At 40.6% G+C, this 13916-nt stretch overlaps 2 protein-coding genes across 36 annotated transcripts in view; one reads left to right on the forward strand and one right to left on the reverse strand.

Annotated features, from left to right (window-relative positions):
• Window positions 1-9516, forward strand: part of ZC2HC1B (zinc finger C2HC-type containing 1B) — a 78135-nt gene extending 68619 nt beyond the window's left edge. The window contains exons 7-8 of the mRNA XM_002817434.4: window positions 8869-8953; window positions 9312-9516. Of these exons, the coding sequence (XP_002817480.1) occupies window positions 8869-8939 (71 nt within the window). The 3' untranslated portion in view covers window positions 8940-8953; window positions 9312-9516. The remainder of the gene's footprint in view (window positions 1-8868; window positions 8954-9311) is intronic.
• A 1961-nt stretch (window positions 9517-11477) lies between these two features.
• The window catches only part of PLAGL1 (PLAG1 like zinc finger 1), a 120465-nt gene continuing 118026 nt past the window's right edge, over window positions 11478-13916 (reverse strand). For all 35 annotated transcript variants that reach the window (XM_054558262.2, XM_063725036.1, XM_003776934.5 and 32 more), the window contains one exon: window positions 11478-13836. In XM_054558262.2, coding sequence (XP_054414237.1) covers window positions 12597-13836 — 1240 coding nt within the window. In that variant the 3' untranslated portion in view covers window positions 11478-12596. The remainder of the gene's footprint in view (window positions 13837-13916) is intronic.

Here is a 13916-nt window from a genome sequence, read left to right on the forward strand (position 1 = left end):
TGTTTATACCAGTACCATGCTGTTTGATTACTATAGACTTGTAGTATAATTTGGAGTTAGGTAATGTGATGCCTGCTTTTGCTATTTGGGTTCTTTTCAGTTCCATATGAATTTTAGGATTTTTTTTTTTCTAATTCTGTGAAAAATGTCATTGTTATTTTGATAGGAATTGTATTAAGTCTGTAGATTGCTTTGGGCAATGTGGTCATTTTAACAACATTGATTCTTCTAATCTATGAGAATGGAATGTTTTTCCATTTATTTGTGTCCTCTTAACTCTCTTTCATCAGTATTTTGTAGTTTTCCTTGTAGACATCTATCACTCCTTGGTTAAATGTATTCCTAGGGTTTTTTTTTTTTTAACTATTGGAAATGGGATTGACTTGATTTGGTTCTTAGCATGATTATTATTGCTGTATAGAAATGCTACTGATTTTTGTCGATTTTGTATCCTGGAACTTTACTGAATTCATTTATCAAATCTAGCAGTCTTTTGGAGAGGAGTCTTTAGGGTTTTCTAGATATAAGATCATTTCATCAGCAAACAAAGATAATCTGACTTCCTCTTTTCCCATTTTGATGGCTTTTATTTTTTTCTCTTGCCTGATTGCTCTGGCTAGGACCTCCTGTACTGTGCTGAATAGCAGTGGTGAACATGGACATACTTGTCTTGTTCTAGTTCTTAGGGGAAATTCTTTCAACTTTTTCCCAGTGTGTTATTGGCTGTGGGTTTGTTATACACAGCTTTTATTGTTTTGAGGTATGTTCCTTCTATGCCTTCTTTGTTGAGGGTTATGATCATGATAGGATGGTCAATTTTATCAAATGCTTTTTCTAATCTATTGAGATGATAATATGGTTTTTGTTTTTCATTCACTTGATGTGATGAATTACATTTATTGATATGCATATGTTGTACCATCCTTGCATCCCTTGCAAAACCCACTTGATCATATTGTATTATCTTTTTGATGTGCTGTATGATTTTGTTTGCTTGTATTTTGTTAAGGATTTTTGCACCTATGTTCATGAAAGACATTAGTCTGTAATTTTCTTTTTTTGTTGTGTTCTCTATTGATGTTGGTAGCAAAGTGATACTTTGTAGAATTAGTTAGGGAAGAGTCCCTCCTCTTTAGTGTTTTGGAACAGTTTCAGTTGGATTGGTAGCACTTCTTTTATGTCTGATAAAATTTGGCTGTGAATCTGTCTGCTCCTGGGCTCTTTTGTTATTGTTGTTGTTGTTATTGTTATTATTTGGGGGAGATATTTTTAAATTACTAATCATATCTCACTACTATTTATTGTTCTGCTCAGGATTTCTATTTCTTCCTGGTTCAATCTTGGGAGGTTGTATAGATTCCATAAATTTATCCCCTTCCTCTAAGTTTTCCAGTTTGTGAGCATATAAATATTCATAGTAGTCTCTGATGATCTTTTGCATTTCTGTAGTATCAGTTGTAATGTCTCCTTTTTCTTTTCTGATTGTGCTTATTTGAATCTTCTTTCTTCCTTCGTAGGTTAGTTGACCTAGTTGGTCTACCAATCTCGTTTATTTCTTCAAATGAACAACTTTTTGTTTTGTTGATCTTTTGTATTGTGTTTTTGGTCTCAAGTTCATTTAGTTCTGCTCTGTGCTTTGTTATTTCTTTTCTTCTGCTAGCTTTGGGTTTGGTTTGTGTCTTTTGTTTCTTTGTTTTTGTTTCTTGATGTGTAACATTATGATATTAATTCAGGATCTTTTTTTAATGTAGGTGTTTAATGCTAATACTGCTTATGCTGTTTGTCAAAGATTTTGATATGTTGTGTCTCTGTTTCCTTTTGTTTCAAAAATGTAAATTTTTGTCTTCTGTCATTGACCCAAAAATCATTCAGGAGCAGGTTGTTTAACTTTCATGTATTTGTATAGTTTTGAGAGTTTCTTTTGGAATCACTTTATAGTTTTATTCCACTATGGTCTCAGAAGATACTTGATATGATTTCAATTTCTAAAATGTACTGAGGCTTATTTTGTTGCGCAACATGTTGTCTATCTTGGAGAATGTTCCATGCACTGATGAGAATAATGTATATTCTGCAGTTATTGGGTAGAATATTCTGTAAATGTCTGCTAAGGTCCATTTGGTCTACAGTGATTAAATCCAGTGCTTCTGTGTTGATTTTTCTGTCTTGATGATCTGTTTGGTGCTGTCACTAGAGTGCTGAAGTCCCAACTATTAGTGTAATGCATCTCTTTTCTTAGGATTGTGATATTTTACACTGGACTGATCCTTGTATAATTATATAATGTCTCCTTTAGTCTTTTTTAACTGTTGTTGTTTTAAAGTCTGTTTTGTTTGATATGAGAATAGCTACTCGTGCTCGCTTTTGGTTTCCATTTGCATGGAATATCTTTTTCCACTCCTTTACCTTAAGTCTATGTGAGTTCTCATGCATTAGCTGAGTCTCTTGAAGACAACAGATACTTCATCGGTGGATTTTTGTCCATTCTGCCATTCTTTACCTTTTAAGTGAAACATTTAGGCCATTTACATTCAGCATTATTATTGAGATGTGAGGTACTGTTTTATTCTTCATGCTAGATGTTGCCCAAATACCTTGTGGGGTTTTTTGTTGTTGTTTGTTTTGCTTTTTTCATTTTGTTATTGTTTTATAGGCCCTGTGAGATTTATGCTTTAAAGAGGTTCTATTTTGGTGTATTTTGAGGTTTTAAGATTTAAAGCTCCTTTTAGCAGCTCTTGTAGTGCTGGTGTGGTAGTGGTGAATTCTGTCAGCATTTGTTTGTCTGAAAAAGACTTTATCTCTCCTTCATTTATGATGCTTAGTTTTGCTGGACACAGAAGTCTTGGCTGGCAATTATTTTGTTTGAGGAGGCAAAAGATAGTACCCCAATCCCATCTGGTTTATAGGATTTCTGCTGAAAAATCTGTTGTTAATCTGATATCTTTTCCTTTGTAGGTTACCTGATGCTTTTGCCTCAGAGCTCTTAAGATTCTTTCCTTTGTCTTGACTTTTGATAACCTGATGACTGTTTGCCTAGGTGATTATTTTTTGTGATAAATTTCTGAAGTGTTCTTTGAACTTCTTCTTCTTCATTTTTTTTTTTAATGGAGTTTCACTTTTGTTGCCCAAAGCTGGAGTGCAATGGCATGATCTCAGCTCACTGCAACCTCCATCTCCCGGGTTCAAGCGATTCTCCTGCTTCAGCCTCCCGAGTAGCTAGGATTACAGGCAGTACAGGTGTGCACCACCACACCCAGCTAATTTTTAGTATTTTTAGTAGAAACAGGGTTTCACCATGTTAGCCAGTCTGGTCTCGAACTCCTGACCTCAGGTGATCCTCACACCTTGGCCTCCCAAAGTAATGGGATTACAGGTGTGAGCTACTGTACGTAGCCTCTTTGAACTTCTTATATTTAGATATCTAGATCTCTAGTGAGCTCAGGGAAGTTTTCCTCAATTATCGTCACAAATGTGTCTTCCAAACTTGTAGATTTCTCTTCTTCCTCAGGAACACCAATTATTTTAGGTTTGGTTGTTTAATATAATCTCAAACTTCTTGGAGGCTTTGATCATTTAAAAGAAATGTTTTTTCTCTGTCTTTGTCTCATTGGGTTACTTTGAAAGCCTTTTCTTTAAGCTCTAAAGTTCTTTCTTCTACTTGTTTGATTCTATTGTGGAAACTTCCCAGGGCATTTTGTATTTCTCTAAGTGTGTCTTTCATTTCCAGAAGTTGTGATTGTTTTTTCTTATGATATCTTTTTCTCTGAAGCACTTTTCCTCTATATCCTGTATTGTTTTTGAAATTTATTTAAGTTGTCTTTTACCTTTCTCTGGTATCTCCTTGAGTAGCTTAATAATCAGCCTTCTGAATTCTTTATCTGGCAGTTCAGAGATTTCTTCTTGGTTTGGATCCATTGCTGGGGAGCTGGTGTGGTCTTTTGGGGGAGTTATAGAACCTTGTTTTGTCATATTGCCAGAATTACTTTTCTGATTTTTTCTCATTTGGATACACTATTTCAGCGGAAAAATCTGGAACTCAAGGGCAGCTGTTCAGATTCTTTTGTCCCACAGGGTGATCCCTTGATGTGGTACCCTCCCTGTTTCCCTAGGAGCCAGATTGTGGTGATTGTTATTGCTCTTCTAGGTCTAGCCACCCAGCAGGGCTACCAGGCTATTAGCTGGTTCTGGGGAATGTCTGCAGAGTCCTGTGATGCAATTTGTCTTCAGGTCCACCAGCCCTGGATACCAGCACCTGTTCTGATGGAGGTGGCAGGGGAGTCAGGTAGACTCTGTGAGAGTCCTTGGTTGTAAATATGTTTACTGTGTTGTCTTTCTTGAATGCTGGTTATGCTAGCAGTGAAGTTGTCATGTGGACAGACTCAGGACCACTGGTTAGCCAGGATGTTGCAGGCAGTGGAATTAGCTGTTGTTTTTTCCTTCATTAGAGCAGGGTTGTTCTGTTATGAGTTGCTATAATGTTCTGAGTTGGTTGACCTTGAGCCAGGAGGTGGTGCTTTTGAGAGTGTGCCAGCTGCAATAGTAAAGGGGGATATAAGCTTGCTCTGATTTGGCCAGGACAAGTATTCAGGCTTCTCAGGTGATGGATGGGATCATAAAGCTCCCAAGAGTTTATGTCTTTTGTGATTCACTATTGGACCGGGTAGAGAAATACCATCAGGTGCAGGCAGGATTAGGTAGGTTTGAGCTCAGACTCTCCTTGGGTGGGGGTTGCTGTGGCCACTGTGGGGAGATCAGGGGATGGTTCTTGGGCCAATGGAGTTATGTTCCAGGGGGAATTATGGCTGCCTCTGTCACCAGGGAAGTGGGGGAAAGCTGGTAGCAACAGGCCTCACCCAGCTCCCACACAGTTGGCAAGGCCAGTCTCACTCCCAGCATGCCCTGCTAACAGTGCCGAGTTTATCTCTAGGCAGCCTGCAGCCTGGGACTCAGATCTAGTCCCAGGCTCTAAGCTTCCCTGCTGAGGAAGCAAGCACTGCTTTCAGGCCACACCTTTGCCAATCTGCCACACTGTCAGCCTCATCTCCACTGTGCTTTCTGCAACAGTTCCTGTTTGCCCCCAGATTATTCTCAAGAGGGTTTGCACCCAGTCAAAATTATTACAAAGTTCAGCTGGAAGCTTCTTTCACCCTGTGACCCCTCTCAAATTCTGCCAGTTGCCTTCCCCGAGGGCCCTTGTGAGATAGAGTCAGGGATGGCTTCCCTGGGCTTGAGCTGGAGAATGGGACTGCCTACAAGGCTTGTCCCACTGCTGCTTATACTTTCACATTTCACAGCAAATCCATTTCAGCTCTAGGTAAGGCTAAATTCTTCTCCCATAATCTGGATTTTCAGGTTCCTCAGTGGGGACGTGTGCTTGGAAGCAGATGTTTCCCCTCTCAGACTTTGGGAACTTACAAATTTTCACCTGTCTTGCAGAATTTGCAATAGCCTGCCGCTTCTTTCAAAGGATCTGCGATTTCTTTTGTTTTTCTGGTATGCTCCTGCAGTTGTTCCTGGAGCAAACGTCCACAGAGTGAGTGTCCACACACTGTTCTGTCCGTCCAAGTGGGAGCTGCATGTCAGCCCTGTCCCCTATCTGCCATCTTCCCTCTCTTTCAATAAGCTTTTTTAATATTATGATTTTGAATTCCTTTTCTGGCATTTCATCAATTTTTTTGTTGCAATCTGTTGCTGGAGAATTGTATTCCTTTGGAGGTGTCACATTTTCTTGCATTTTTATGTTTCTTGTGTTCTTATGCCAATATCTATGCATCTGGTGTAACAGTCATTTCTTCCAATTTTTGAATTGGCTTTCATAGGGAAAGACTTCTTCCTACATATGTATCTATAGTGTTAGTTGGGTAGGGCACTTTAGCTTTGATACTGGGAGCATGCAGTAATTTCGTCTCCATGATTTTTTGGCTGTAATTACTATCAGTGGTGTCTATGAATTCCTTAGTGACTTAAACTGCAGTTGTTATTGGAAGCTGTGGTGAGGCTTTGCTGGGGATGGGGACACCAAGTGGGCTGGTCTTTAGGCCTCAGTGGTGGCAGCAGTAGACTGAGCCTGCCTGTCTTTGGGCCCCCAGGTGGCATACATGGGCACTGGTGTTAGCAGGTCCAGGCAGACCAATCTTTGGACCTCCAGATGGCTTGCTCTGGTGCCAACAGTGGCAATGGGTGGCTCTTCAGGTTCCTGGGTGGCATGCATGGGGCTGGCAATAACATTGATGGTGGTAGACCAACCCTCTGGCTCCTAGGCAGCATCCATAGGGTACTAGTGGTGGCAGTAGTGAGCTGGGTGGCCCCATCCTTAGTTCCCTAGGAGGAGTATGTGGACACTGCAGATGCTGGTGGTGGTGGGCAGGGTGGGTCAATCTCCAAGTCCATGGATGATATATGCAGGTATCAATAGGCTGAGCAGATTCACCCTCAGGCACCTGGTAGGAGTGGGTAGAAGCTGACCACAGGCAGGGTGAGTTGATCCCCAGGCCCCAACAATGCACAGAAGCACCGGTGGGCATGACACCACATGGGTCAAGCCTGTCATCAGCCTCCCAATGGTGGGCACAAGCACAGGCTGTGATGGTCAGGGCTGCTCAATCTCCAGGCTCCCAGTCAATGTCTGTTGGTGCCAGCAGGGTAGGTGGCCCTGTCCTCAGGTCCAATGAGGGTTTGCATGGGTTTCTGTGGCAGGGGTCAGGGCAGCTCATAAGGGTCTTTTTTTTTTTCTTTTCATTGTACAATGCTATTCCCATAAAAATAAAGGTCTTTAAAAATTGTTGTTGGGTTTTTTGTTATTGCTATTAATATATTCAGACTGACAATCAGTAGTTTAGGCCACTTGGTGTCATGCTTTTTTTTTTTTTTTTTTTTTTTGAGACAGGGTCTCTCTGTTGCCCAGGCTGTAGTGCAGTAGCTTGATCATTTGATCATAGCTCACTACAGCCTTGACTTCCTGGGTACAAGTGACCCTCTCACCTCAGCCTCCTGAGTATATGGGATGACAGGCATGCACCACCATACCCAGATAAATTTTTTTATTTGTAGAGGTGAGGTATTATATTTCCCAGACTGGTCTTGAACTCCTAGGCTCAAGCAATCCTTCTGCCTTGGCCTCTCAAAGTGTTGGCATTACAGGTGTGAGCCACTGTGCCTGTCTTCTTTTTTAAGTAATATCTACTTATGGTATCATATATTATAAATCTAGTTGTTGTGTTTTGTCTAGATAGCAGTTAGCTTCCTAAAACTCGGGCTTTCATCCTTCAACTCTGTTGAGTAAAATAAGCATTTAGTACCTTGTACCTCCCACATATAACAGTTTTAAAATTCATACCAGAGGAGATACATGTGTGTACAAGTCAACAGCCTTATTGATCCCAGAGTCTTATGAGAAGATATAGCATGCACAGGAAAACTTCTAATACAAAAGAGCACCTGGTATTAAGTGAAGTTATCATGCCAGTTAAGCAACTGGCGTATGAACTCATTTAATTCTCACAATAGCATGAGGAGGTCGAAGTACTATTCATATCTCTATTTTACAGATAAGGAAAGCACAGAGAGGTTAAGTAACATGGACAAGCTATTTAATAGGAAGGAGCAGAGCTTTGTATGCTTTGGGAAAAATTGGTCCAAAAATACAAATATTAAGGCTATTGATACATATTTGGAAATTATTTTAGAAAAAGATGTGGCTCTTCTTGCATTCCTAAAAGATTCTAATGTTCAGATGGGAAATGAGTGTATAGCCTAGTCAGCAAATATGTACTGGTGGCTGTTTTCTGGAGGCTTTTGTTATATGAGTGATGGATATACTGGAAGGTACTGCCAAGAAGCTGCTTCTCTGAGATCTTCGTACAGAGACTAACGTCGCTATGAGCATGTAGTTCTGGGATCTAGACCTACATTGCTTTGTATATTTAGTAGTGGATTGCATTTGTACAGCTTTGCTGGTATGGGCTCTACTTTACTCCTGGAGCTAGTGGATTTTTATCAAGTTAAGCATTTTACCTGCACTAGCATTCCATTCTTTACCTAATTTAGTTGTGTAGCAAATCTGTTGAGCATCAAAGTGTCAGTTGTGGATTCTTTGGCAGAAGTAAAACCAGTTTATGTTTCAGTAAAACTAACAGTGAAAGCTCTTTCTATTCCTATGTCCTTTGAGAGTTTTATTCACAATTTCCTTGTTATTGCTCCTTCATAAAACACTGAGTAGAAAGGAGGCTTCTTAGGACAGAGGGGACTTGTTCCTTTTTTATTTTTTAACAAAAAAAGAACCTCTGAGAATCCTGTCCCCAACAATGTGGTCAAAACTAAGCCATGGTGTGGTGTGCCCATATCCATAAACTTGTGTATCTCCATACCTAACAACGCTGCTGGGCTCAAGGGAAAAGAGTACTGTTTGTGGAATGAATCCATTGTCACGTAGATAACCCCAAGCAGGGAAGGCAGCTTATGCTTCCATAAGGCTTAGCAAAGTCTTCTCATGTGAGAGCTGGCAAAGAATTTGAAGATCCAAAATATCAGGGTCCATTTTGAAAGCTGGGGCAATAGCGGAGGGGATGTCGAAAGTCCTGGTGTATAAAGGGTGGGTCACCTGAGGTGCAGTCCAAAGTCCATGAATAAACAGAGGTTAGGGGTAAAGGAAAGAAGGCACCTGAGGTGGCCCCTGTTTTCTTTATTTGGTTATTTGTCTATAGCTACCCCACCCTCATTGCCCTCCCCACAACACTCCCCCACCTCCCACCAAAAAAAAAAGGAAGAATAGAAACTTTTGAACCCATGTGGGGATTTCACAATCATGTCTTTTTTTTCTTGGTAATGTTCTGCTTTGACATAATAACAAATCTGTTTATGTTTGCAAAGGATTAGCTATGGACCCTGCTTCTGGAGCAAAACTCAGACAAGGATTTAGCAAATCTTCTAAAAAAGATTAACTCCTAGAAGCCAGGTAAGAAAAAAAAATCACCTCTAATCCAGCTGTTGCTGACCAGTTATTGACTTTTAAGAGAATGGATGCATAGTAGGCAAACTGAAGAGACATTTGGACAAACTCCAAGTTGGGTTAACAAAATGTATGCCCTTGAAACTGACTCTTTTGTTAAACATACAGTTTAAAGAGGATATTCAGTTTTTGATTCATGACTTAATAGGAAAGGGGAATGATCCCTCACTTTTGACCTGAAAGGTTACTGCCTTGTCCCTTTTTCTGAGTACCTTACCCTCACAAAGAATAGTTCCCCGAAAGTGTGAATTGTTTGTAAAATAATTAAAAGTCTAAAGTAAATGCCTCTTCTTTCTGCTTTCAGACTGCCTCCCTGAAACCCATTAGCCTGGATGGTTGCGTACCTGAGAATGCCACCTAAGGGGAAGGAACGGTAGATGTGATGTCGGTTTATACACCCTTGATTCTTCTTGAAGCATCACTTAGAACAAGTAAAACTAGCTTCAAATTTTTATTTACTCCCTTTAAAGTTTTCAAAACAAAAGCATTAAACACATCAACCTGTATAATACATGATTCAAATTCACTTGAAGTTTAATTGGACATTTGATGGGTTTTTTAAGACAATGTTGCTTTGATATTAGAACCTTTTTAGTAGACTAGTAATTGGAATACTAACATTATTTACTTACTAGGAAAATCTTTAACTGGCTTCATTTTATATACTAGCTGTGAAATCTCAGTTTTGATATTGGCATCTAGTAAGTATTAAATTATAGCTATTATACTTATTTTAAATGTTTATGTATATACTGTGTAGAAGTGTCTTACACATATCAGTCACACAGACCATATCTGGGAGGAAACACTGAAGTGGAAGAGAAAAGATTACCAAAATCTTCCATCCTGTGGGAAGAATGTTCTCAGTGGCCTCAAGCCATTTATTTATCATGGCCAAATCAGAAGCTATCTAATCATTTCTTTAGCACTGATTTATGCAGAGCTCTGTTGAGAAGTGACTCTCTCTTCTCTTCGCAGTCTTTTTTTTTTTTTTTTTTTGGGGGGACACAGGATCTCACTCTGTCACCCAGGCTGCAGTGGTGCGATCTTGGCTCAAGCAGTACCTCCCACCTCAGCCTCCCAGGTAGCTGGGACCACAGGCTTGCGCCACCACAACCGGCTAATTTTTTATATTTTTTGTGGAGATGGGGTTTCGCTATTGGCCAGGCTAGTCTTGAACTCTTGAGCTCAAGCCATCTGCCTGCCTTGGTCTCCCAAAGTGCTGGGATTACTGGCATAAGCCACTGTGCCCAGCCTCTTTGCAATCTTAAGGGTCAATAGACCTCTTTTTGTAGAGTCAGTTATACTTAATTCATAATTTTAAATCCAAGAACTTTTTCTTAACCTCGTAAAATTTTAATTAGAACAATTAAACCATTTCTTTCTGTCCAAATTTAAGTAGGAGAATCCCAGCCTACCCCGACTTGTAATGCAGAATATCTGAAATTCTTATGATCTGTATTTTGGGGACCAAACTCCAAATGTTATGTTCTGTGTTCAGGAAAATCAAGTATGTGTTGTGGAACTCACAGGAGACAGTAGTAAGCCATGTAAAAGTATCTGTGGAAACTTCTATAAATGGATGTCAGGAGGTTTTAGCTGAGATGAGCTACTCCTCTTTCCCCTTTTGCTCTGAGAGATTGCTTTCCCTCTGAGAACAAAGAGGGGATATGGGAACTGACTTAAACATCCCCAAGCAGTGGATCCTACTAACGGAATAACTTACATCACTTTGTCTCATTTCCTCCCGGCAGGTTTCATTGTAGTTTAAAGACCCAGGTCTGTCTGGCAGCTGGGTCTCATAGATTAAACTTCCTTCTCAGTTCCAATCCTGGGTAGCTGTTTGCCCCTTAAGTGGTCATCAGCATCATTGTTAAGGAGTGTGAGTGGGTCAGGTTTTCTCACATTTGACCAATAGACTTCTTGGATAGACAGACAAACTCGTCTTCCCTTTCTCTACCTACCCCCACCCTATTTAGCGGTAAAACAAACAGAAATGGGCCTGTCAGATTTAAGGGGCATAATACGTTGAGAAAAACCCAATAAGAAATAAGTACATTTCTAATTTGGCTAGAAATTAATGGTAAACACCGTTGTAAAAGTGGGTCATGGTAGCCCAGGTTAGACTAAACTCTGGTGGATAGTATTCTGATCCATACATTAGAAATAAATTATGTCACATTATAGAATGATTTAAAATATTGTATTTTTAGAAATAAGATCTTAGCGCTGTGAATTTAATGGAAGCATATAAGCTTCCATCTTAAGTCATAATTATTTTACTCAAAAAAAGTGAAGTTTCTAATCGATGCCCAGTAGCGGTCAAAACAGTAGTTTCTGTGGGGGAAGTAATGACCAGGAGGGGGCATGAGGGAGCCAGGTGGAGCCGGAAGTGTTTTCTGTCTTGATCTGAGTGCATGTAGTTCATGCTGACATAGGTGGAGCTGTATGAAAAATTAATCAAGCCAAATTGCAAGATTTGAAAAGTTTATTATATGTAAGATATATGTTTATGGAAAAGAAAGCCTCTAAAAACATAAGACAATGGAGCTTTAAAAAAGGTTAGGTTTTACATTTTTAAAACTCATTAATAAGATACCAAATTCAAGAGATTATAGTTACATTGTAAAACATAATCTTCTTTTAATAAAAGCTAATAATGACTGATGAATTACAAATGCACTTATTTATTGGTGATTAAAAACAATACTTAAGAACTTAAGCAGCTTGAGTAGTAGTTTAAGCTAGACAGAGCAAAGAAAATTCTTGTTTAATAGATATATATTTTTAATTCCAGTAATAGTTTCTTAAATTCCTGTTAAAAATATAATCAATATTAAAGTCAGCAAAATGCCTTTGACTGACGCCTGGATTATTTTACCACTTAACCTGGTTACACAGTGATTTTTTTTTTTTCTGTCAGATGTAACTGACAACCAGTTTAGTCTTTAAGATAAATGAAGTGATAACTCACATTGCAGCATCTTGTGGAAAATATTCAAACTACATTTAAAATGCTTCTGTAAAATGGAGAACTCTATTGCTCCACAAGAAAATGTATATGTAAAACTACAGGTTGGCTATGGTAATAGTAACTAAACTACATCCAACCCTGAAGGTAGAAAAATCCCTGAAAAGAAATACACAGCCTAGTCATAATATATCATATAAAGGTTATTTTCTTATTTTGAAAATTCTCCCAGATTTGGAGAAATCCAAACCTTCCCATAGTTCCCTTACTAGGCAGTGCCACATAAAGTTATTTAGTTAACATTATGATCATGGCTTACGATTAAATTCCATATGACAAACACTTATATATAGCAGCCGTCATTTTGGATGTTGGTTATGACAATATTTGCAGTTTGATTACAGAACACGCGTTCATTAAATTTGGTACAAAGCATGAACACTCAGGACAGATTGGCACAATACATGCAGTTTGAGAATTCTCTTATCTCAAGCCAGTCATCACTGAATAAGCCATAGTCCCAGTCTCGTTTTCCAAATCTTTCTCATATTGTAACTGACATTTAAAATGCTTCTTAAAACATCTTCCAGAATATGAAAAATACACTTTAAAAATCAATTATCTGAATGCATGATGGAAATGAGGCAGGATGGCAGAGCCAGTGCCAGCTGAGAACACATGAGGGATGGGGGGCAGGGGGAGCTGGCCCAGGCTCACAGTGCCCATGGCAAGTGGGGGTTCTTGCTGCTGCTGCCCCAGACAGCTTAACCTGTGGGGCAGAGATTCCCCAGGCCCCAGGGCAAGAGTGCTATTCCCAAAGGTATTTTGGGTAGCAGGAGGGGGCAGCTGCCAGAAGCCCAACAGGGGGGACAGGTCCAGAGAGGCAGGTATTGTTAGGTTCACAGCATCTGCAGGCAGCTCCTTGGGCAGGTTTACTTTACCAGCATTTCCCTTAGCCAGATCAAAACCTGGGTTGAGCTTTTGAGGTGACTGAGGCTCTTGCAGAGGCAAGTCCTCAAACAAACTGATATTGCAAAAACCTTTAGTATCTGCTTTGAGGGGCAGGCTTGCAAGTGGGGAGTATGAGGTAGAAGTGGTGTTGTACTTGTGACAGGGAAGGGGTGGCGGAGGAGAGCCAGGGGATACCGAGGGGTGGAGGGAGGACAGGGACTCTGGCAGCGGCTGCATAGGCTGGGCGGCTTGTTCTGGGGGACTGAGGGTGAGACTATGGACCTCAGCTGGCAAGCTACTTGCGAGCCCGTTCTGGGCAGAAGCTCCTAAAGGGAAAGGAGGCAAGGCAGCAGCCTTCAGTTGGAACGAAGGCGAGATGGTGTGGAAGGTGCTCAGAAGGTCTCCGGTCTGCAAGCTCTCTTTCATCAGCTCCTGTGAGTGGGTCTTCTTGGTATGCCGGGTGAGGTGATCCTTGCGCCCAAATCTCTGGGCACAGAACTGGCACAGGAAGTCCTTGCATCCTGTGTGGACCACCAGGTGGCGTCGCACATCCTTCCGGGTGTAGAAGCATCTTTCACAGTGGTCGCACTGGTGCTTCTTTTCCTTGGTTCCGCTAGGGGGCTTCTCTTCCGCATGGGCTTTGAGGTGGTCCAGTAGCACCTCGGTGCTCCCTAGCTCCAGGGCACAGACCCCACAGGTGAGGTCCCCACTGCTGGCCGCATGGAGGGCCAGGTGCCTCTTATAGCCCAGCATGGTGTTGTACTTCTTCCCACACTCCTCACACCCAAAGGCCATTTTGTTGGGGTCGTGGGTCTGGAGGTGGTTTTTCAGGTGGTCTTTCCGGTTGAACGTCTTCTCACAGTGAGCACACTGGTGAGATTTCTGGGGAGAATGGGTAGCCATATGCCTAGGAGCAGAAGGAGAAATTTTGCAATAGAGAGTTGTTTTAAGAGCTGAAGAAAGGTACAGAAACAATATTATATCAAA

Source organism: Pongo abelii, chromosome 5 (assembly GCF_028885655.2).
Source record: "Pongo abelii isolate AG06213 chromosome 5, NHGRI_mPonAbe1-v2.0_pri, whole genome shotgun sequence".
Lineage (NCBI taxonomy): Eukaryota > Metazoa > Chordata > Mammalia > Primates > Hominidae > Pongo > Pongo abelii.